The 24988-nt window shown below is 42.2% G+C and overlaps 4 protein-coding genes across 4 annotated transcripts; 2 read left to right on the forward strand and 2 right to left on the reverse strand.

Annotated features, from left to right (window-relative positions):
• Positions 1–473: 473 nt before the first annotated feature.
• pbp-1 (Penicillin-binding protein 4) lies at positions 474–2000 on the reverse strand (the record flags this gene model as incomplete). Its single annotated transcript, XM_036637459.1, has 1 exon — positions 474–2000. The coding sequence occupies one exon, from the start codon at positions 1998–2000 to the stop codon at positions 474–476; it is 1527 nt and encodes a 508-aa protein (XP_036498350.1).
• A 764-nt stretch (positions 2001–2764) lies between these two features.
• CGCS363_v005611 (uncharacterized protein) lies at positions 2765–4473 on the forward strand (the record flags this gene model as incomplete). The annotated part of the gene is made up of 3 exons (XM_036637460.1): positions 2765–3841; positions 3911–4136; positions 4214–4473. 3 exons carry the CDS (start codon positions 2765–2767, stop codon positions 4471–4473), a joined length of 1563 nt encoding a protein of 520 aa, XP_036498351.1.
• A 729-nt stretch (positions 4474–5202) lies between these two features.
• Positions 5203–6747, forward strand: CGCS363_v005612 (Secondary metabolism regulator LAE1; the record flags this gene model as incomplete). Its single annotated transcript, XM_036637461.1, has 8 exons — positions 5203–5361; positions 5418–5452; positions 5504–5589; positions 5789–5872; positions 5924–5961; positions 6041–6078; positions 6136–6273; positions 6324–6747. 8 exons carry the CDS (start codon positions 5203–5205, stop codon positions 6745–6747), a joined length of 1002 nt encoding a protein of 333 aa, XP_036498352.1.
• A 680-nt stretch (positions 6748–7427) lies between these two features.
• CGCS363_v005613 (uncharacterized protein) lies at positions 7428–12375 on the reverse strand (the record flags this gene model as incomplete). The annotated part of the gene is made up of 4 exons (XM_036637462.1): positions 7428–7435; positions 7504–10907; positions 10973–12299; positions 12363–12375. 4 exons carry the CDS (start codon positions 12373–12375, stop codon positions 7428–7430), a joined length of 4752 nt encoding a protein of 1583 aa, XP_036498353.1.
• Between the last annotated feature and the right edge of the window lie 12613 nt (positions 12376–24988).

Below are 24988 nucleotides of genomic sequence, written 5' to 3' on the forward strand. Positions count from 1 at the left end.
CCTGTGTATTGGAAACGGCGGTAAAGCCAAGGCGTGCCAAGATGGTAAACGACTTTGCACGTTCTGCAGAAGGCTGATAGATCTCGCGGCTGGTACGGTTCTTTGGAGTGAAGGAGGTCAAATATCTCGACAAGTAGACAGGGTGGAAGCTGCAGAATAGGCGACCATGCTGCCGAATGCATAAGGGAATTGTTGTCGTGACTCGCCATGGTAATCTCAGCCGTCATTGCATAGGCGGGTTGGTGTTTTATTTGATAGAATGCCGAGACTCTTTAGGCTTTTCTACAGACGGACAGGAATCAACTTGTTCATCAAAACCTTGATATGTAGAAGTCATTTTAGTAACCCTAGATCTGTCAAGGTTGAAGTAGAAGGGAAACTTAGCAGAGCCACGAGGGCCTAGGCGAGTACAGGAAGGTTACGGCAACGCCACAAGAGCGCCACAAGAGCGCCACAAGAACTGCAATTACTACCTACAGATACGACCTCTTTCTAAGAGTCTCGGTTTGAAAGATGAGGCCGCTCCAGAGGCTGATGACCGGCTCAGCGTCCACATAATGGAGTCTCAGCATGATGCGCAATCCATCGACAAGCAAATCAATAGAATCTCCCTGCTTCTCACGCTCAGCAGGTACTGCGGCGGCAACCAGCTTCAAACCAGCAAACTCCCTGAAACTCGCTCGCGGATCTTCGTCGTCTCCCTTCTCCAGCCTCCACCCAGATGACCACTCGCCAATCCAATCCTCCCATCTTGTATCAATCTTTTTGTTGATGTCTCTGAAAGGAATGGATACTTCCTGAAGATGCTCCAACGTGCCCATGTAAGGCCATACTTTGGCATATGATACTGCGTGAACCACGCGGCAGCAAACATCAGTTCCTTCCCATCCGTTGGTCATAACAGCAATACCGCAATCTGCTTCCAAGTCTTTCTCATCGACGTCTCCAGTTGTGTTGGCAAAGCCAACCACGTAGCATCTGAAGCAGGGCGAGTTGCCACCAAAGTGGCCAAAGACGTTGCTCTTGTGCCTCGACACGAACCATGAGATGGCAATGCCCTGTTGTACCTGGGTCAACATCTCCTTAGCAATATCCTGTGGGAGAAATGTGTCGTTCTCGGGGATGTCTGCCCTCAAGGATTGCTGGATGCCTCTGATAAGCTTCAACAGATCCGTTGGCGTCGTCCAGACTCCACCTGATGCGAACTCGGGATGGTGATGCCATGGGGTATCATGCGGCTCATTGCCAGTCCACCAAGAACGCGCATAGTTCCCCTTGTCGTCATGCTCAGGCATGTCATAGCTTGAGTGAGACATTCCGAGGGGCTCAAAGACAAGCTCTCTCACAAGGTCCTGGAAGGGCTTGTCAAACATCTTCTCCAGTATAAGCTGAAGCATGGCGAAGTTGCCCCCGCAGTATGCGTGCTTCATCCCCGGCAGCAGGGTCAGCCCTTCGGCAATGTTATGTCCACCATTCCTGTCGAGCAACGTGTCTAGGGCCGAAGGCATGTTGTTCGCATAACCCGTATAGGCCGAAGTCCGGAACCCGGCCGTGTGGGTGAGAAGATGGCGGAGAGTTATTTGTTTGAGGATCGCGGGCGGCCCGAGGTTCTTAAAGAGCTCTTCCGGAAGGTGGTGTAGCAATTTGTCGTCCAGTGAAAGCTTCCCCTGACTGACAAGCCTCATGACTGCAGTGGCGGCCGTGGGCTTCGAGATGCTCGCCGCCTGAAAACGAGTTTCCTCGTCATTGCCAACAGTAGAAAAACATCTCGCCTCGATATCACCTTTGTCTAGGACGGCGATGGAGACAGAAGGAATGCCCAAAGATGCCAAGAAATGCTTCGGGGCCGACGGCGGAGTTGTCTGGTTTGCAAACAGGTCTGCGATGGTGTCGAAGAAGGCCATCTTACTCGGGGATGTAACAACGACAGTGAAGAGGACAGGTACGTTGATTGAGTCGATGGTAGGGATAGTGAAGAACTGAGTGCGGATGATTGACATGAAACTAAGCAATCCAATCGCCTAGCAAAGCTCTTAAGCAATCTGCCTTCCGCCAGACTTACGTGCCACACGCGCACCAGTCTTACGAACAGGATGACGCAAACATGGTCAGCAGCCAGCTTCGTCAAATCTCACCCACCCACGCCAAGTCTCTCGAAACTTGAAGACACATCGATCATTGTATTGTATGAATGAAGAATAATCTCGATTCTCAAATTCCCGCTTTATTCGCACCTGATTCCAACGCATATACTTAGAAGGTCGATATGTGAGCACATTCCTTATGAGGAGAAGATACCCCTCGAAGCTCAAGTACGCTTCCAATTTCCTAATTGATGTTAAAAAAGCCTTTAGTCGTCACCAATGAGTATCGTTGTACCCCGCAAATGTTGACGTACCCTCCCACCAGTTCGTTCAAGACCTTTCGTGACCCCGCCATCCCCACCGTGCCGCGGAAGGCCGGTGAAGGGGCGGAGGGCATTCTTCCACCAGTCGCCGGGTTAGGCAGATCTGAGCCGATCCCGCCTCCGCAGCCGCGCCGCACGCGTGCGGCTACACTACTGTCGAGGTGCCGCAGAAGGTATGTTTACCCACGATGTATCGCCTCCAGATGCATCTCATGCTGTCGTCGGCTAAGCTGATGTAGCGCCTACTAATCCGTTAAGAAGGTATAAAGGTGACAATCTCAAGGCCCGACCAGAGATATTCTAGGCACCGCATGGAACTTGGAATGCTTATTATTTTCTCTCAAACATTCAGTTAAGATGCTATCCTTCAGTAGAAAGCTCATATCGGCAGCATATGTGGCTATTATTTTCCGCATAGCAGCGGCATGGAGCCCTCCACCCGAGTACGCCCTCTTCGCCTCCGAAAATGGCCACTACTTCCAGACCATAGACCACAAGCCCTTCTTCTGGCAGGCAGACACCGCGTGGTTTCTCTTCAACCGTCTCACGTTTGAAGAAACCGACACATACTTCAAAGACCGGCACAGCAAAGGCTTCAATGTGGTTCAGGCCGTCGGGGCGCATCCAGACAGCATCACCGAGCCAGACCGCCTCGGAAACCCGTCCTGGATCGACGGCGACGTCACGCGACCAAACCTCGACCACTGGGCGTTCGTCGACAAGGTGATGCAACATGCGTGGGAGGAGTACGGCATCCGCATCGCGCTGCACCCGGCGTGGGGCAAGTACGTGCACAACGATGCCGGCGTTCCTGGGTTCTTTGATGCGGCCGCTGCGAGGCTGTTTGGAGAGTTTGTGGGGGAGCGGTATCCGTACGTGCCCAAGATCATCTTTGGGGATACGAATCCGTGGTGGAAGAACAAGACTGCGATCGCGAGAGATTACGCCTACGGTGGTGTTAGGGGAACGAAGCTGTCCGGTGAGTATGAAGTGATCGACTTCACGGATGTGTATGAGGCCTTTGCGGAGGGCATCGTGGATGGTGAGAAGGCTGCTCTGGGGGATGAATGGCGCAAGCCTATCGACAACGGCCTTGTTTACCAGCCGATGGTATCTATGCACCCAACGAACCAATGGTTCGCCGACGGTCCTCTGGCGCTGTCAAGTTCCTTCTTCGGGAACAGCTCGTGGCTTAGTTTCGACACGTCTCAGTCTGGCCATTCGGACTATCCTCCCAACGCCCCGATTCCTTGGTGGTCTTGTCGCCGGGGATGGGAGCCAGCCGAGCTGATGTATGCCGTTGGCGAGACCACCTCTGGCAAGAAACGTCCCGCAATCGAGAATGAGCCGCATTATGAGGGCCGCTGGAACAATGCCAAGGCTCACCTCAGTGTCTGGAACGCCAGCGACGTCCGGATCGGAAATTGGCACACTGTGAGTTGATCTCCAAAGAAGGCACGATGCGCAGTTTATGTGATGTGGACTGACCATGAGTGGGCGCAGGCTTTCGCCGGCATGGCTGGTCTGACGTACGGATCGAACTCGGTATGGCAGATGACGTCGGAACTCTACCCGAACGCCGGCGGAGGACCTCCGATCTACTGGACAGAAGGCATAGCGCAGCCTGGCTCAGCTGAGGTTCAGTGGGTTAAGAAGGCTATTCTTGACCGTGGCCAGGAGACATATCTTGACAGGATTCCAGCTCAGGATATCATCGTCGGCAACGCTGGTTCGTCTCCAAGTACCCTAATAGCGCGACAAAGTCTCGCGATAAGGAAGTTTGCATGAATACTAAATATTCTGCAGGGATATCTGACGCCCGGATCGCAGCCACTCGCGACAGCAAAGGATCGTGGCTGATGGTGTACTCTCCAAACTCTACCATCAACATCGACACCGGCAGTCTTACAGGCTGTAATGTGACTGCGAGCTGGTTCAGCCCCGTGTCTGGCGAGTATACGAAGTTTGACTACGAGCAGTGCACCGGAACGGGAGTTCGTCGCTTCGAGTTGCCTGTTGAAGACGGCCATCAAGACTGGGCCCTTGTTTTCGACGCCCATGCATGAGGGTCGAAGTATGCGAGAGAAAAAATCACCTTTGGAGTTATATATGATAAAAGAGTTCTTTCAGAACGTTAGATAATTATGAAAATTAGTGATACAAAAGATGAATTTAGAAGTTGTCTCGAAGTATTAAGAAAGCTGTGCGGTGTCTTGATCGCATTGAATCGTTCAAAATCCACGCAGCACCAGCTGTCTGCTCTTCAACGGAGACACCCGGTATCTCGGTTCTGCAGCTCATGTCGCAATGTAGGAGGGGACGCCATATTCTTCCCTCTGGTTGGTGCTCAGACACGGTGTCCGTTCCTATCTTGGGGCATCAGATGTTCACCGAGCTGACTCGTACCCCATGTCATGCTGCACCCTTGGAGGCAGGCCAGGGACGGCCCGGGGACAGGAAGCGGGTAGAGGTCATTGGTCTCATAAGGGCAGCAAAGCAGGGTCTCGAATTGGAGAAGCTGCAATTGGAGCCAGGCGAGACTGTTCATTGGCTACCTCGGGTTGAAGTCTGCACGTCGGGGGATGAGCGAAACTCAATGTAACGAGATGTGGACTGTCTTCAGTATCCCCTGTCCATCCATACCAACAAAGCTGCAGAAGAAAAAGCAGCGGGCGACAATGTCAGACTCCCGGGCCGCTTACTGAGGTACAAGTTGGCTCCTGCCCCTCGTTCTGACCGCTTGGCGACTTGAGGCCATTTTGGTTCCCAAATCCATCAACACCCTCAACGACAAGATGGCGGACGCAACAAGCAGTCCCAAGGCGAAGTCCACAGGAGACAAATCAAAGAGCGCCTCCCCGAATAGGTCTAAGACTGCATCACCAGCGGGTGGACTATCCCCAGGTTCTACTCGCGAAGAGGTCCTCGCAGCTGCCATTGAAGTCGACGATGCGGTAATTATTCATCCACGTCAATCTTATCGCACTCCATTGATTTGATGTTTATTCAGATCCCAGACAACGACTCCACTATTGAGGATAGAATGTTAGGACATGCAAGTGTCTTTCTTGAAGAAGTTGATTAACTTGACGATAGTTCTTCATACACCGCCTCTCTGACTTCCAGTGTGGTCGACTACCCTACGGAGAATGGTAGACGTTACCATGCTTTTCGAGCTGGAGGTATGTTCTTGATATTGGAGAAGCTGTGTCAATCACCGAAAGCACCTTGCTGTACGAATAATTGGCTGACTTTAGTAGCTTATTATGGCCCCAATGATGAGGTAGTTGCTTAAGAATCGGATGACGAATTTTGCTGATGGCGGCCTCTTCTAGCAAGAAATGGATCGACTTGACTTCAATCATATGCTCATGACAAAAGCGATTGGGAATAAGCTCTTTCTGGCTCCGATCGATGCTGAGAAAGTTCATAATGTCCTCGACATTGGGACAGGCACCGGTATCTGTAAGTTTATCACCCTCGTTGACGCGCAATGAATGCCTTACGTTTTCCTAGGGGCTATTGAAGCAGCAGAAATATTCCCCAATGCCAAGGTGAGCATTGCATATTCCTCAGTCGAGATCTTGTTCCAAGATCTTCCTTCTAACATGAACTGACTGCCCCGTCTGGTAGATCACCGGGAACGATCTGAGTGCTATCCAACCCACTTGGTAGGTTTTGTCCTATACACCTCACCAAACGAAATCATCGGTTTATGATAGATACAGGGTTCCGCCTAATGTCCATTTTGAGGTCGATGACGTTGAAAGTCCTTGGCTCGGCTTGAATGGATTTGACTTCATCTTCTGCAGGTACATGCTTGGTGCTATTGCAGACTGGCCAAAGCTGATGGAACGGGTCTACGAGTAAGTATGAGCGGTTGAGATAGTGGATGCTTGTTTCTCATCATGCCTAGGAACACAAAGGAGGGTGGATGGGTCGAGTTCCAGGATTACGACCTGAGCTTCGTCTCCGACGACGGCAGCCTCACAGACGAGCATGAGACCATGAAATGGGTACAGGGATTCATTAAAGCTTGCGAAACGATAGGCCGCAACGCATGCCCCGGGCCTCATCTGGAAGGATGGGTCGAGGACGCTGGCTTCACCGACGTCGTGCATCAGCGGTTCAAACTGCCCATTGGACCATGGCCCAAGGACCCTCATTACAAGGAACTCGGAATTATCAATCTAATTCAATTGATGGACGGCGCAGAGGCATTTACTTTCAGGATCTTCTGCGACGTCTTAGGATGGACTCGCGATGAGTGCATCGTCATGCTTGCCAAGGTCCGCAATGAGTTGAAGTCTAACACCTTCCACGCTCGCATGGAGTTGTAAGTGTAACGTCTTGTCTGACATCAATCTCGTATCATGGGCTGACGTGATGTATTATCAGTCATGTGGTATATGGCAGAAAGCCTTCAGACTAGAAACTATCATCTCGTTCCAGCGGGCTTGATACGCCGGTTGTGTTTACCTTGATCATTGCATCACTCAGTAACTTTTGCGATTGTCTTCGCTCATCAATAAAACCCTAGCGGTCTAGGCTCAATTACTTATGCCATGCCGGCGGAGTTTCTCTGAGCTGTGCTTGAATTGAAGCCTACGCGAATACGCCGTCGCAAATTGGATGTATCATGTAAGCAGTACGCTATGTGGAAAGGGGAGCAAAATAGTGATTTCAACAACTGGTTTTCCGGAATAGCCAAAAGATTCACACTGAGCGGAGGTAATGCGTTTGTTCCCTATCTCTACTTAGATGAAGGTGATGACACGATTACATGGTCGCACAAGATGCTCGTTGATGCTCGCGCCGTTGTTGGTACACTATTTCCCGCTGTAGTGTGATGTTGCATCTCCGTACGAACTTTGCCGCGGGTCCTTTTGGTCCGTCTGTTCCTCGGATGTGTCTCCTTTGGTTCTTCTGTACGGGCGGTAACTTTTCATGGGATAGGCAAGCCTGCCCATGTGGCTGTCCACGAACTTTGCATTCTCTTCGTTTTCTGTCAGACTTGACTCTACAAGCCTCTTCAAATCGCCTCCTCTGTGTTAGTAACATCGGATACAGGAACGTATAGATGGTTCTGTACTCACTCAGAATACTCCGCACTGCATCAAAAGTATTGATCAACACCAATTGAAAGAAAAAAGAGACCAGGAAGATTGGCAGAAGAAGTGTACCCATGACCAAACGGAAGTACATGCTCCAATGGGTGAACTTTGGATGCTTCAGGTCGTAGTATGCCATCAAGACTCTCCGCGCTGGCAGTTCAACAAAAATGTATCCTACCCAGAACCAAAAATGCCAAGATTGTTCGTCCTCGTGAGCTCGTATTCCACGAGTTGCGTGCATATTAGTGCCCTTGGAGTGGCCCTCAGAGGTCTCAGACCCGGCTTCCTCGGCTTGCCTTGTGAGGTTCTGCGTCTTTACCAACTTACGTCGATGACGATTGAGGAGAGGGCTTCCTTCCATCTTCGACAGAGAGTACCGGTTTATACTCTCTGATATAACTTCGACAACTCCATTTAGCCGCTTAGCGTTGGCCAACGCGACAACAGTGACAAGCAGCGCAACAACAGAACAGATAATCATTGGAGGTATGACACTGCTAGGTGGCTCTTCGCTCATTCCGAAAATACTGGATGCAAAGCCCAGGGGCAGAAATACGACTGTGACGTAGGTAAAGAAGCGGATGTTCTCTGACCCACGAAGGTTGAGATCGTCACGGATTTGTTGCTGGCCTCGTCTCAGTGTCTCTTTGAGTGACTGAATCTGCACATGCAACCGATGCAGGTCCCGAATGCGACGACGTGTAGTTCCTTCAAGCTTCCCAATATATCGGCGATATTTTCTCTCATCTGTGCGTGTCCAGCGTGGTCGCTCCTGACCTCGGTCTTTTTCTCGTGTCTCCCATTTTGATATGATGACCCGCATGTCTGACAAATCCTCTTCCAACACCTGAAGTATTTGCTGATATCTTTGCCATTGCTCGCTGGATGAGAAATAATCCTCGCTGTTGAGAACGGAAAATGGGATGGCAACATGTTTCACACCAAGTTCTTCTTTGACGGTGTTGTAGATCGTCTTGGTGCTGTCAACGAGTTCTTCCAAAATCCTGTCAAAAAGATGCAACTCTAGCACCTTTCTCTGCCTCCAACAATTGTTATCTTGGACAAGATGACCCTTGTCACCCCAAGGAAAATCTCTCTCGTGCATTTCCCTATCCCACCAAGTCGGAACCCGCTTGCCACCGGGGATGTGTTCGATAAGATGGCAAGTCCAGTGCCTGTCAAAGAAGTCTCCAATGAACCGAAACCCGACGGCAGCTTTAACAAGTAACTTTGGTTCTCTCCCTGGAAACTCGTCCACATCTCCCCTTGGAATTCCAACAGTGGGCGTGTAGTCCTCGTCCACCAGTTTGTAAAAGCTTAGATGAAGTTCGCTCTCCCAGGTGTTGAGAACCATGGAAGTTTCGTCCAGAAAATGCTTTTCATATTGATGGTGCCGCTCGAAGAAAAGAGAGATGGCTTGCCTTTCTTCTTGCGGGCTCGTCAGGTAGCAAACGAGAGCCCTCTCATCATCGGCTGATGGAAGCCAGATGAATCTTTTCTTTGCCTTGGAAGCCGTTCTAGGCAGAGATAACAGGTACCAGAGCTTGAAGTTGCTATTGACCCCGCGGAATGTAACGTTATTTTCTCTCTCGTGCTTCTGGAGATTTCGTTGCCTAAGAACATCCGCAATAAAGGTCATGTTGTCTGATTCATCCTCGAGGGCGTTGTGCCCATCTGGAGAAGGTATGTCTGTCCAAGTCTTACTCAGAAGCTGCAAAGGGTCTCCTGGATCTCTCGCTTCAGTGGCAGGACGATTCCGCCGTTCTCCATTCCTTAGATACCTTGTGTATCCTTCAGCTGCTCTGGATATGAGAGCTCCGGATGTATCCCTCTCAGTACGGTCAAGGAGACTCTCTGCCTCTTTGTTGAACTTGGTGGAAGTCTGCTTCTCCATGCTGAAGAAAGTAGGGTAATTGTAAAGCCATTCTTCATCCAGATCAACAATACTGCTTTGGTCGATCAGACTGTTGAATGGAATGCTCTTCTTCATAGATACTACCTTGGTTGCTTTGAGCTTGACCCCTGGCTGGGGCAATGTGGAGACGAGCTGGGTCTCTGTCATGTCAGGACTAGGAGCCGATCCAACAGGCAATCTGGGGATGCGGTCTGTCTGCGCGGGCTGTCTCTTCGGTTGCATCAAGTTCAAGTCTGCAACCTCTTCCAATAGGTCATGCGTTGTGAACACCTTTGTTTGCGGCGTGGAAGAAGGTTCAGGCTGGGTGCCAGACGTGTTGAGTTTCGAGTGAATTCTCCAGCAATGAGTGAGAAGAATATATGGGATCTCGAAACTAGCGTGGAAGTAGAAGTCTCGATCATTTTCTCGGCCAAATAAAGCCGATTCCTTCGTGTTGCTATCCAAAAGCCCGAATAATAGCCCATTCGGACTCGTAGAACCAAAGAGAACTTCCAACGATGACTTGATCAGCTCCTGTGGAGGCCGCTTGTTTATACTGATGTCCCTGGTTCCGAGCATAATCGCCAGGGCATAGCGAATTGAGTTGTCCCATCCAGTTTCGGAGTTCTCATTGTGATGAACTTGTGCCTCAATTGTGTTTTGCCATACTTCGTTGAGTGAGGTTTTCTCTAAGAAGAAATCCCTGTTGATACCATAGAAAAGCGTCGTATCACTGGCATGAAATAGAAATCGCGTCTCCCTGGGAGACCGAGTCATTGCCAGCATTCTTTTCTTGGAGATTTCGTTCTCGGCCGTGAAACGTCTAAGAATATCTCGTTGAACACCACGAGAGTCGAACCTTCTGAGCAGGCTGTCATCTGTTAAGACCTGATCATGTTGAGCCGTGGTGACATCTCGAATCTCCTTGCTTTGTTGTCCACGGCTGGGTTCTCCACTAAATTTCTCATCTTCAGCATCTGAAACTTTGTCTTCCGGAAAGTCTCGGAAGTGACCTTCGACCAGCTTCAGTGCTCTCCAGATCCATACATGCTCGCTAAGTCTGTACTTATTGCACCCTTCATCTTGCGAGTGGGGCCAAGCACGGGAAATGCGGACGTCGGACTTATTGAGGGCTGTGATCCAGGGAACAGCAACTTGTTTGATGATTCCCCGCGCGAGGTCCAAGTCATCTTCGCCGTGGTATTGACTCGCAAATTCAAACACCTTGATTATCTGAAATGGGGTGTCGGTCAAGGAATCGATTGGCATAAAGGACTCGCTTTCCTCATTGCGAGACATCTTATTCCCCTTGACCCAATAGTTTGCCGAGAAGCAGTTCGAATCCGTTTTCTCAACTGAGTTGAGCCATTTTAAGTGGCCGCGACAGACTGAGTAGATTCGCTGTCGCAACTCCCCATAGGTATCATATTGGTCTTTGCTCCTCGCGGCGGTCAACCGCTTTGAAATTTCAAGCAGAAAACTGAACGCAAAACTGCAAAGGGTCAGCAAAAGTGTCTCAACAGAAGAAATATCATTTGATGAGCGAAAATGTCTTACAAACTTGCCGGGGAAGACACACGGTGGCCCGATGTATCCCCACATGTCAACGCGACAGGCACAATATCTCCTTCCTCCTCGGGGTCACGCAGAGGAATCGCGCAAACGGACAAGATATGCTCAAGCTTTCTTCGAGCCACAAAGTCGATGTGGTTGAATGATTGGTTGACAGACTGGTCCTCAATCTCCAGCAAGCCTTTCGGTGGACCCGTAGGCAGCGGCGAAATCCAATTCCTTCTTCTATCTCTACCCGTTTCGCCGTCTCTCTGTCCATGATCGACATGGCTAGGTTCGTGGGCACAGGGAGAGAATGTCGTGAAGAACTTCGATGCAAAGGTCAAGTGGTTGCTGACGTCTGCTACATTTGCCGAGATCACGAAATCTTCCCAAGAAGCCCTAGAGTCAGTGAAACGCACCATCTTGTAGGCACTGACAACTTCAATTGCGGCCCCACCCCTGATCCTTCTAGCCATCTTCTCGTGGGACTTTTGGTTAGCGGTTCCAAAACGAATGGCTTTACCATCCACGAATACCGAGATAACCACCGCAATAATGTCCTGGTTGTCATCATTTTCGGCATGTGGTAGTTTTACATTCCCCGAATATCCCCACATGTCTCCCTTGTGGCTGTCAACAGTAGCGTTTGTGGGCTTTCGAGAGCCAAGACGCATGAGCTGCATTGGTGTATCTTTGGTCGGCCGCTTTTCTTCCGTTGCTCCCTTTCGCTTGAGCGGATGAGCTAAGACCCATCCGTAGTTGTTCGGGCCTTGGACTGGAACATGTCCATCCCAATCGTCATTGAATTTATCCATGGGATCCAGGTAGTCCATGTCCCGAATGTGTAATCCTTTGCAAAATTCCATTGGGATGTCGACGTCAGTTTCCCCGGTATTGGTGATTATACATTGCTGAAGAACGGTCTTCTCGCGTACCATCCATTGGATCGTAAGCTTGAGGCTTTTATCTTCGACTTCGTACCGGGGCCACCTATCGTGAACGTAGCCCAGATGATGACAGTTCTTCATGCTGATGCCTAGAACCCGCAACCCGTAGGTGAATCTTTGTCGAGACTTGTCCTGGGATAAGTGCAACAGATCCTCGGCCCTCTCTTGAACGGAGTAGGGCTCATTTGTGGTCGTGTGATCTGCACAAAAGATTCCTGAACTACCAGCGTCTAGGTAGCGGCTAAATTGCATGAGATCCCCGCATGCATTAACTGTAGCAGTCACCCCATGATCCCCGAAGGAAGCATGAGTGTCCTGGTTTGGTGCGTCTATCCAAGTGCTGATCTGGCTTTCGCTTGGACTGAAAGTGCCGCTAACCTTGCCTGTCATCAATTAGTGAAACGTTGCATGCCATATTATAAGGTGTCGACTTGCGATAGATGAACTCTCGGAAGTCATCGTCAGTTTCCGCCGGTACTTCGTCAGAGTCCCAATACGGCAACCTATTTGCCTCCAGTGATGTCACGTCATGTTCGGTTGTCGGGGACTGTTCTCCCGCGTACGTTGCCATGACTCCGGAGATGCGGCAAATCCTCGCAGCAACCAGACGAACCGCGCGGTGCTGGATTTCTCACCAAAAGCTCGGCGGGGCCCAGCCACATTAAATGCTCGGCACTGACTCTGAGCTGTCATTTAAATGTGCGGCAGAAACGGGGCAAGGTGAATTGACGGTGGTCGGTTGGATCAAAAACAACTTGGCGGGCTTCTGTTTGGCTCGCTTTGCGCGCAATATGTAAGAGCATTTCCTAAGTCGGCGTCTTACTGCATGATATCCCTGTCACTTCCAAGGGGTACTTGCAGCTTTTGGCAAGGCTGGGAGAGATTGATAGAACTTTGAGTTGATTGAAGGCAGGACTCTTAGCAGGCAGGTAAACAAGTAAGAGGAATAAAAGTGCAAAAAGGGTACTGTATCCGTGACTTTTACCTCGTGAAGCATACTCTGCATGGCCGCCAGAGGAGGCCATTCGCTAGTGAGTGTTCATCCCACAGCTGAGGGGTTCTCCAAATAGATCTTGGCGCTTGGCAGAGATACACCGCAATTTTGGTTGTCTGGACTCAGCGACCGTTTCTGCAGCCGTCTGCAAAAGATCTAGATTGCAAGTGGGAAAGCGAGCCAACAAGGGATTGTATCGGTTGAAAAGGGCCACACCTGGACCTAGAAAATGCGCGTTGTTCAATCCACCACCTTTTGAAAGTGGAGTAGCACCCTTGTCGTCCCCAGCGGCTGGTATGATCTCCATCAAGTTGATCACAGCCTGCCTCAGGAGTCTCGACCACGCTGTCAGCAGCTGTGAACAGAGCTATTCTCCTGTTTACAAGACAAGATCGAAGATGAGAAGTCAAATATTCAATCATGATATGGACATTCTTGTTGCTCATTAACCATAGTCTATGGAGTGCCATCCTGAGAAGAGCGACTCCGGAGTGGTTTGAAGAGAGGCTTCGCTCGCACTATCAAAGGCTTTAATACAGGCAAACAAGCGCAGAGAATAGCACACGTGATTTCAGCAAGTGACCACATTGCCGGTTTTACATTCCACCACGTTCGATCGGGCATTGGATTGAGCCACTGCATTCTCAGAATAGAAATTGCGATTGTTCTGTTGAGTGTCAGCGAATGCCTCGCCATGGAGATGAATCACCTACAAAAACCCCAACATGAATACACCAACAAGAACCACCTTTTGTGTACGCGGCATCTAGAGCTGCCATATCTTAGGGACCGGCAGCGTTATAATAATGAAGTCCGTGATGATGTTGAAGGTACTGTCTTTCTTCCCTTCTAAGTTTTCTTCTTTATAGTTTGCCGCCTAGAGGCGCACCTTATTAACTACTATATAACTCTAATAGGGAAATATATAGAGGGTCACAGCATAACCTCTAACTAACCTATAAAGTATATAAAGGGGATTTTTAAGCTACTTAGCTAAGTAGAAGTAGCTCCCTATTATACTATAGCTTATATTTAAAACCCTCTAAGATAAATCTTATATATACCCCCTACTTAATTAATATAGCTCTTACTATTAGTAATATTAAATATTTAAAAGAGACTAATTTACTATATATTTAATAATAGCTTAGTTATATCCTTATAACTAAGAATAATAATATAATATTTTTATACTTCTTTATAATATATATTAAGTTCTTAGAAAATCCTTAAAACTAAGCTCTCTATTAAATTAAATAGAGATTTAAAAAGATTACTAAGAACCTAAAAAATAAGAATAATATAAAGGAGATTAATAGGATATTTAATAAGAAATATAGTAAATAGCTCTAAAAGCTAATCGCTATTATTACCCTTATCTAAAGATATAATAGTTAAAAAGACTAGCTTAAGTTAAAGTAGAGGAAAAAAGGGTCCTTATATTCCCTATAGTTATATAAAAATTCACAAAAGAATTCTTCATAAAATAGAAGGTACTATTAAAATACCAAATAATCGCGATGTTCTTAATGTATTTGCTTTCAATCTTATGATCCTATACTACCTCAAGGGGTATACACTGCAAAAAGGCCATAAAGGTTTAAGAGAGACCCCACAAGAAAATCACAACTATGCAGCCTATTAGAACGTACTATAGGCATAATACCTCTAAGAGATAGTAGTATTGCAGTAGAAAAGTCATCTTAATGAAAATAATAGCGGCAAAATATAGTGACAAGGATACAAAAAAAGCCTTTGCCTAGCATTAGTTATTAATCTAATTTGAGGTGGGGCATTTAAGTAAACCTTATCGTAGAGTACACTCTGTTGCGTTAATAGCATCCACCCCCCCTTTTTACTGAAATTATACATACATAATCCCTATATATATATAAAAATTTACTTAACGCTATATAGATATTTATAATATAGTAATTAACCTATTCTAATAGCTTTAATTAATCTATTTCTATTAAATCTTATTATCTAAAAGTATTATAATACTTCTTAAATATTACTATATAGCTTAATAAGTAGATAATAACCTTTTTAAGTATTATTTATTATTTATTACTAATAATATATAGAAATAATAATATATATAATAACTAATATAAGATATTACTAGAGATCCTCTTTAATACTCTACTTCACTATTAATTAGGATTATTATACTTACTAAGAGGGTTTATTAAGTTATTACTACTAAAAAAGCTACTAAAAAAGCTACTAAAGAAGTTATTATTATTAAAACTAAACCTAAGATTAATAATTTAGTAGTAGCTAAGTTTATATTATAAAGAAAATATATACTTATAGCTTCTCTATTATTATAAAGAGCTTTAAAAGTATTTTCTTATTAAAAAGTAATAATAATATAGAGGAAATAAAAAAAAGATCTATTATATATAATCTAATTCTAAAGTACTTTACTTTTATTAATACTACTATTTTAACTAAATTTAACTTTAGTTAACTTAACCTCTTATTAAACTACTTAATTTATAGATAATATATTTATAGCTTTTTACTATAATATTAATAATATATTTATATTATTCTATAATATATTTAAAAAAGAGAATAATATAAATAATAAAAAACTAACTTTATTATAAATCTAAGTTATTTATAGCTTAATATTTAAAAGTAATAGTTTATTTATTCTTAATCTAATTATTAAGAGTATTATATATAATAGATTTAGTATTATTCTTATATTAGATATAAATAGTAAAAACTAAGAAATAAATAGTAATACCTAATTTAAAATAGAAATAATTTATTTATATATTATAAAGAAAGCTAATATTATTATTATTATTACTTAGAAGAAGCTTACTAATATATCTAAATTAATATTAATCTTTACTTAAGTCTATTTATCTATTAAAAGGGTTATTTAGCTAAGTATTCTATAGATTAATATTATTCCCTCTCTTAAATAAGTTAAAGAGAGAAGTAAAATCTACTTTATTATTAAGTAGTAATATAGTATTATATTAATCTTTAGTAGTATAATAACTAATATATAAACGCTTTAAAAAAGTAGCTAAATAAGCGTTTTAGCTAATATATAAGAGGTAATTAATTATAAAGCTAATAATCCTATAAATATTAAATATTAAAAAGAAAATATATATAAATAACTTCTCTATATATATATCTACTTAAAGTATTAAAGATATAAGAATAATTTAAGTAATAAGAAATTTAATTAATACTATATATTAAACTAAAAGTATTACAAGATTAAATCTTACTATATAGAGAAATAAATAAAAACTATTATAATTAAATAAGCTAGTATTAATAATATAGAACTACTTAAAAAACTACTTAGTAAGATTCTTTATAACTAATTTATAGAGGATTAAAAATACTAAAATAAGAGAAATAAAAATATTATTAAAGTTAATAATAACTAAGAAATAATAGTAATAATAAAAAAGAAAGCTAAAAATATTATACTTCTATTATTAAGGTTAAAATCTAGCTTAACTAATATTAATAGTAACACTATTATTAATATATATAGTAATATAAAGGTATTAAATTATTATCTTTAATATTTTAACCTATATATATAGCTATTACTACTAATACTATTATTATTAGTATATTAGTTATATATAAATATCTTATAATATTTATTACTAATTCTTCTATTATCAAACCTTCTAAGTATTTATTAACTAAGTATTATATTCTTAATTTATTTATTTTTACTAGTAGTACTAAATTTACTTTAAAAAGCTTTAGATTAAATAGCTAGCTTTATTAAGTAGTTTATATCTATCTATAATAAATAATATAATATTAATAAAAAGTTTAAAAAGAAGCTATAGAAATTATAATTAGTAAATAGTAGTTTATAAGTAATTTATAAATTACTAAATATTTAGTTTACTAAATAGGGTTTTACTTAAGATCTTATTAAAGATATTAAGAACTTAATTAAATCTTTTATAGATAATAGTACTTATTATAGAAAGTAATTTAACACTCTCTTTAATATAATATCTTATTTTAAACTTTATTTAAACTATTAAGAGTTAGAAAAAGATATTTATATAAAAATATATATTAGATTACTAAGAGGGATAGTAGTAATATTAGTTAAAAACTCTATAATATTAGTTTTAAATAAATTAAAGTTATCTTAATATATTAATACCTTAATACTATATTAATCTATTAAATAAGAGATTTATAATATATTAGTTAAAGTTAGTTAATATAGTAAGTATATATAAAGTTATTTATTATTAAATATAGCTAACTTTATAAGTATTTTAGAACTCTTTAGTTTTATTTTATTATTACTACTATTAGTATTATAAATACTACTTATATAGTTATAAATTAAATAAGATAAAATTAAATAAAATAATAAGGATAATTAGATTAAAATCTTAAGTAATATATTATTAATAGAGATATATTACTTAGAAAAAGATAATAAAGAAGAGTAATATAATAAGAATAATATAAAGTTTAATTATATATATAATTTTTTTATATAATATATTTAACTATAGAAAAGTCTATTTATAGCTATAGATTTAATATTACTACTCTATATATATAACAGTAATAGAATTACTATTATTTTAAATCTATAAATAATATATTTTAGTTTATCCTAATACTAATTAGAAGTAATTAAAATCTCTAACTATAGTTAAAATCTCTAATTATAATAATATATTATTATTATAAATTATTATTATAAATATTAATAATATATTTTAACTATTATATAAGTAAAATTAATATATATATATAGCTATTAATAAAAATAATAGATAATAATATATTTTTTATATTCTAATACACTTATAGCTAACTTTTTAGTAATCTTATTAGCTATAATTATAAATTTAATAATTAACTATTATATAATAATATAATTAAGATTTATTATATATAAATATATAATAAAAATTTAGATTACTTACTAATATTTAATATTAATAATAAATCCTCTCTTTTATAGTTTAATACTATTAAATATATACTCTATCCTATTAAAGTTAATAAATAAATAGTAAAAATAGCTTTTAATCTAAAGTAAATAATACTTAATTTCTATAGTATAGTTATATAAATATTTTATAAACTCTTAAGTATTATTTTTATTATTATTCTACTTTAAATATATCTTTCTAATATATCGCTTTAGATTACTAAAATACTTTTTAATAAAGTTAAAATTTAGTAAATATAGAAATAGAAACTTAAAATTAATACCTAATACTTAGTATAAACCCTTAATTTTAAGTATATAATAATAAGAGAGGTTATTTATAATAATAATAAAATTTAGTTCTAAAAAACACCTATATTTTAGGATAAAATACTTTTATAACTAATAAAAAAACTTATTACTATTAATTATACTATAATATATAGTTAAATATAAGATATTACTTAATATAAAAGTTAGTAAAATCTATATATAAGAGTTTTAAAACTAATTAATCTCTATAATTTAAAATATAATAAGCTTTTTTAATACTTATTTAGTCCTCTATATCTTAATATCCTTATTAACGTTAGATTTATTAATAAATACTAATTAGTTAAAGTAATATTATTATATATAATATAAATATTTATATTATAGTTTATTATTTTATTAAGTAATAATAATCTTAAACTTCTTATTTATCTAACTAACTAAATTTAACTATTAACTAATTATAGAATAATTAATTTAAATTTTAAAAGCTTTAAATAGGAAATCTTATATCTTTTTAAGAAATAGATTACTATAGTATTATAGTAGTTTAAAAAGTTCTATATAATATTATATTTCTATTTTTTATTAACTTTAATAATACTTCTTATATCTCTATATTTTATTAGTAATATTATATTATAATCTATATTATTAAATTATTTACTTAGTATAGTTAATAATACTTACTAACTTATAGGTTTTTTAGTTTTTAAATAGTAGTATTATTATAATTATTAATAGTTATAGATTTAATATTCTAAGCGTTATTATATTATTATTATTATTTAATATCTTTCTTAATATATTTAATATAATAAACTATAGATATATACTAACTAATAGTAAACTATAAGTAATAAAGTATAATCTATATAGTAATAAACTTTTATTTAATATTATAAATAAACTAAGTTATTAAGAAAGTTATTAATTTTATTAACTACTAAAATATTTACTCTAAAGAACTATATTAAGCTTTTTAGTATATTTATATATTACTTAGAGCTATATAAACTATATACTAAATAGATATATAAAGTTATATAATAAATCTCTTTTTTTATTTCTTAATAAATATTATTTTAATCTCTTATAATAAAAATAGACTTTTTATTAGTTAAATAGTATAAAAATAAGATAACTAGCTAAGTTAGTAATACTTTAATAAATAAATTAACTACTATAGAAATATAAAATATATACTTTATATCTCTATTATATAGTTATATATTTAAATAATATTAGGACTATAGTAATTAATAATAATTAAAGTATTAGTAATAACTTTAATACGTTTTACGTACGATATAGAGAAATGCGCGTTATAGCGTAAAATTAGCTTTTTTTCATGTTTTTATATAAGCGGGGAAAAAAAAGGGGGGCGGACGCTGTCAACGCAACGGAGTGTACAAGTTGCTCAGTTGATAGCGTCCACTCATGCCTCCTAAAACCGTATGTAGTCACTGTTTCCGATGAGCATAAATTGCAAAAACACGCTTATCACTTCCGACTTACTCAAAATCATTGTTGTCGCACATCCAATAATGCAGCACTGGGTAATAGTAAGATTCAAGCTCAGGAAATTCAAGTTGGCGGACATGCTCACTAAAGACGCGACCGCCGCGCAATCGTCCCAGCCGCGTTGCTTGATCAAGCTTCTTGACAAGATTCTCATCCCTACCACAGCAGTCGAAATAGTCATGACTGCTGCAGCTACCCCAATGATGATGCCAGACTTATCACCACTCTCCTGGCCATTAATCGTGGGCCTTGTTGCATTCATGGCGACTGGACATTAACTGCGAGATGAAGTCGCAGCAGAGCAGGCGGTCACGCAGGCCGAGGAGGACATGGAATGACCAAGGAGTGGCGATTGAGTTCAATATGGTTCCTCTTGCATGCAAAGTCGAAATGTCAGTTGTTGGGAGCGACCCAAAAGGAGAGTATTCGGACGGAATGGAACAGACTGGACGTGCGTGTGGCAATAGATGAACGAGGAAATCGCGATTTCGGGTCGAAGGCCCGAATAAAGAAACGCAATTGACAGCGGCCAACATATGTTACCATAGACAAGCTTGACTGTTCGTCATGGATCAAAGAAATTCGATGTCGTTAGCGGCACTTGTTAACCGGTGCGACGCCATCGGGCTGATCTAGATTTGGTCTCACATCCAGGCCTACCATCTTAGGTTCGCATCTATTCCGGAAGCAGCTTGATTTGCCTGACCGCTTCCGGCTGGGGAAAATCGAGTGGTTTTCTTGTCTAATTTCCCTCTCACCAATGCAATGAGTTCTTCCAGTAGTAGTCTTGCACTGCATTTCATCCTTCTCAATCAAACGTAGCAAGTCTCAATCATTCCTATGGTGTCGTTCCCAGGTCTATTTTCAGCATCTACTGAGGTATTCTTTGCTCTATTTTGTAGAGGGACCCAGCCACAGCGGCTCAATCCTCCGCTATCGTCAGACTTCGCTGCTTATTCTGAGAGCCTCAACTCGAGAGATTGTCCCAGAATGAGATATCTGCACCTTCTGATGACGACAGCTCAAAGGGAGCGCTGATGCATGTAACATTCATCAGTAAGGTCATTGGTGCCCGCCCCGAAGTTAGGCAACCAGCGACAGGGGGCCAGCAAGAACAGCGAGGCAACCAGTGTACGACGAAAAAGAAGCATGTCAGCGCACAGGATAAGACGCCCTATGGGCTTCCGCCGTTATGGGTGGGTCTAGTGTCTGAACCAATCAATCACAGGGTGTTGAAGGTATTCGGGCGGCTGTTCTGATGGGCCGCAAAGAGGCAAACTACTTTTCCAGTAATACAAATGTCGGGCCAGATCCCAGGAAGTCTCATAGCGCAGCTTTGAACTGGTAACACTTTTTCTTGTGCTAGTCTCGTGCAGGCGCAGCTATGTCAACCCAAAAACAACCGAGGCGGTTTGCACTGCTTGTTGGGATCGACTGCTACCTTGCGGGAGACGCAAGAAGATTCAGCAGTGGCCACTGCGTCTCGATCAACAACCTCGAAGGATGCGTAAACGATGTCAATATCATGAAAGAAGTTCTGAATAACGATTTCAGGATACCAAATCCAACACTTCTGACGTCACCTCCCTCAACACAAGGGGCTGAGCTTCCAACCTTCGCCGGCATTGAGAAAGCATTCGAACACATTTATGACTTTACGGAGTCCGGAGATATTTTCTTCTTCTATTTCTCTGGACACGGGGCACGACTAAGGCCAATATCTGTATCGCCCACGGGAGCAGCTTTCGATCCATCCCTGCTGCCTATGGACTTCTGTCTAGGACAGCCAGCTATCCGTGGATGGCAGCTCAACCAGTGGTTGCAGAAGTTCAGTCATAAACAGGTTCAAATCCTTGCCATCATTGATAGCTGTCACGTGGCTGGCTCAGAGGAATCTGGTGAGCGGTACAGGACCCCCCTCAATTGGGATGCCGTCAATTTACTCCCACAAGATGAGCTAGCGGTCCGTGATATCCACAGCGCCGCTCAAGACCAGCCCAGCCCTCAAACATCATGGTCGATGTACCCAGAGACTTTCACGTTGATGGCAGCTTGTGAGGATGATGAGAGCACTGCAGAAATGCTAATTGATGGAAGTTGGGTTGGCGTGTTCACGAAAACGATCGCCGACATCTTCCGAACATCCGGGGCTGACGAAGGAAGTCTGACATATTGTCACCTAAAGGAACGTTTGGCGAGAAGGCTTCGAGCGCAGCATTCTGTCGTTCATGGTCAAGACCGGCTACTATTCTTGGGTGATGGACGGTCTTATCCACGGTCACATCTCATCGCCTGGTTCCAGGATGGCAAAGTTCATCTTCCCATTGGGAAAGCTCACGGGGTCCACAGCTCCTCCGAATTCATCCCCATTTTGGCACCTAGCAGATTTGCTTTTAGAATGGACCACATTGAAGATTTTTACTCGACGGTTCAGCTTCAGTTTGAGGTCTGCGAAGCTCTGGCTAGAGATGATTTTCGAGTCGTCGCCTTCCGGTGGAGCTTAGGAAGCCGACAATTACGTGTTTCCTATGACGCCACCGTCAACAGTACGCTCCAGGAGTACATTCTCCACGCCCTGAAATGTCGTATTTCCAGTGCGATAGAATTTGCGGCAACCGGCCATTCTGACAAGCGTCGTTCAGACTCTTTGCACATCAATCAGCAACCTCATGGCGGCGTTTTTGTTCAAAAGCCGACACATCTCGTAGGCTACGAAGGACTAGCTCATGACTCGAGCATAAGCAGCAACACAATCGATCATACTGCAGAAAAGGTCGCAGAGCATATATTGCGCGTTTCTCGCTTCGAGCAGGCTCTGCAGCTTCGAGACAATACGTCGCCTGGGCCTAGACCGTTCGAAGTACTTATTCAGCCACTTCATGGCCTCTCTTCCATGGGTCCGTTCCCCCACAATCAGCAATTCGTATTCAGGCTTCACAGCGAGTGCGAAGAGGATCTGTTCTTCACCTTAATGAACTTTTCTCCTGGCTTTGGGATTCGGCAGGGTTTTCCTGAAGACTGGTTTTCGGCGAGGCTTGGGGCGCATGAGACCATCGCGTTCCCATTCACCATGAACATGGCCGATGAACTCAAGATACCAGCAATGATAAACGAGGAACAAGTCATCCGAGATATTGTCCGTATCATCGTTGTTCAAGGCGGGGAGGTATCTTGGAAAAGCCTAGAGCAGCCCAACGTCTGGAGCTCTGGCCAAGAAAGTCGCGGCCAGACGCAGTACAGGGATTGCATTGTTGCAGACAAGCATCGAAAATGGTGGATGGTTGATGAAGAGATAATCACAATCACCGATGGTTTGAAAGCTCCACCACAGCACCCACCGAGACGTGCTCTGGGCTTTTTGGATGAGCGACTGAAGCAAGTAATGCAGCGGTTTCGTTTGGGTTGTCAATTGTATCTCAGCTTTTCGCGCACTGGCAACATTGAAGATATCAATCATGCCATCCGCGAAATACGGCATGCTGTCGCCGACACTACAGGTACCGGGAAGGAGGTTGAGGTTATGCGTGCGACACTTGGAGAAATTGGGTTTTCTCTCAGCCAGCAATCAGCTAATACTGAGTCCGCCGAATATCTCAAAATAGCTGTGGAAGCAACGAAAGCATCTGGCCTCTGTGGCGTTTCTCGCGAAAAGCTTCTGAATCAGCTGGGGTCACTTCTGGGAAGATTGTTCAAATGCACAGAGGACCCAGCAACTTTAGAAGAAGCCATTCGAGTTACCAAGGAAGCAGCTTCTTCTACCAATGGCAACTACTTGGAACAAGCCACGGCCTTAATAAATCTGTGCAATCGACTGAGCGAGAGATTCAAGTATACTGGCCTGCTGTCGCACCTTGACGATGCGATTGACTTTGGCCGCGAGGCTATGGAGAAAACACAGCGCATCCCTCAATACTGGAACATTCAAACATCGATTGCTGCCAATCTTGGACTGTCATTATGCGACAGATTTTCAGTCACAGGCCGAAACGAGGACCTTGATGAAGGCATCAATCTGTGTGCAGTCGCTGTCTTGCAAGCAAGTCCGACTGATCCTAACCGTGCCCTCTGGCTCAATAACCTCGGTCTCGCGCACAACCACCAGTATTCTGTCTCGAACAATATGAATGATCTCGATGAAGCTGTACGGGTGACACAAGATGCTTTGACTAGCATCCATCCCCGGCATCCGGCACGCAGTGGAATCATTTTTAACCTAGCCTCACGGCTCAGGGACAGGTCACGTTCTACTGGATCGATAGAAGACTTGAATGAAGCTGTGAGGTACTTCCGGGACATTCACGTGTCAGGTGACGCTGGCAATCTTCCAAGTCAGAAGATTGAGATATCAAAACGACTTAGTCTCTTAGGCATTTCTTTGGGAGAACGATTTGAAAAGACCCATCAACGTACTGATATCGAAGAATCCGTCAAGATTTTAAAGATGTCTCTTGCAGCACAACCGGAAGGATCTACTGAAAGAGGGGTACGATTGCAGAACGTAGCCAATGCTCTACGTTTGAAATTTGAGCTGTTGAGAGATGTACGTGACATCGAAGAGGCCATATCTTTACGAAGACAAGTTCTTCAAGAGAAATTTGACTTCGGTCTGAATCGCAAAGAGCTTCTGGAGAGTATGGTGGTTGATCTGCATTTGAAGGCCATGAAGACGAAGTCCCTGGTGGATCTGGAACAAGCCATCCAGGGCTGGAAACAGACAATTGCATCAGCCTCCGAAGGTCAATCAGAGAAAGCGAGTCGACTCGAACGATTGGCAATGGTGCTTTACACTAGGTTTCAGGTAACCGGTGACACATCCAATCTTGACGAAGCGGTCAATTCCTGTCGGAACGCTCTATCAGTGGCGATGTCTCCTAGCGACTGCATCGATATTCGACGTACTCTGTCCATCTGTCTGTCCGCAAGAGCGTCCCATACAGGAGCCATGAAAGACACAGATGACTGTATCAAGCTCTCCAAAGAGACACTGGCAGATTCTGGCATTCAAGATTCAGACAGGCGCATCTTTCTAAGTTGTCTTGGGTCTTGCTTCGAAATTCGGCACTCAAACACCGGATCAATGGATGATCTCAACCAGAGCATTCATTTCAACAGGCAGTCAGTGGATATTTTACCCGCCGATGACGACCACAAACCTTCCGAAATATCCAACTTGGCAACTGCACTCCAGACCAGATTCCAACGAACAGGACAAATGATAGACATCAATGAGGCTATTCGACTTCTGAAAGAGCTGATCTATACTAGGCCCGGTGACGTGGAAGATGAGACCGTATTCCGAACAAATCTGGCCG

The sequence above is a fragment of the Colletotrichum siamense genome (assembly GCF_013390195.1).
Source record: "Colletotrichum siamense strain Cg363 chromosome Unknown KSG_Cg363_contig03, whole genome shotgun sequence".
NCBI classification, from domain to species: domain Eukaryota; kingdom Fungi; phylum Ascomycota; class Sordariomycetes; order Glomerellales; family Glomerellaceae; genus Colletotrichum; species Colletotrichum siamense.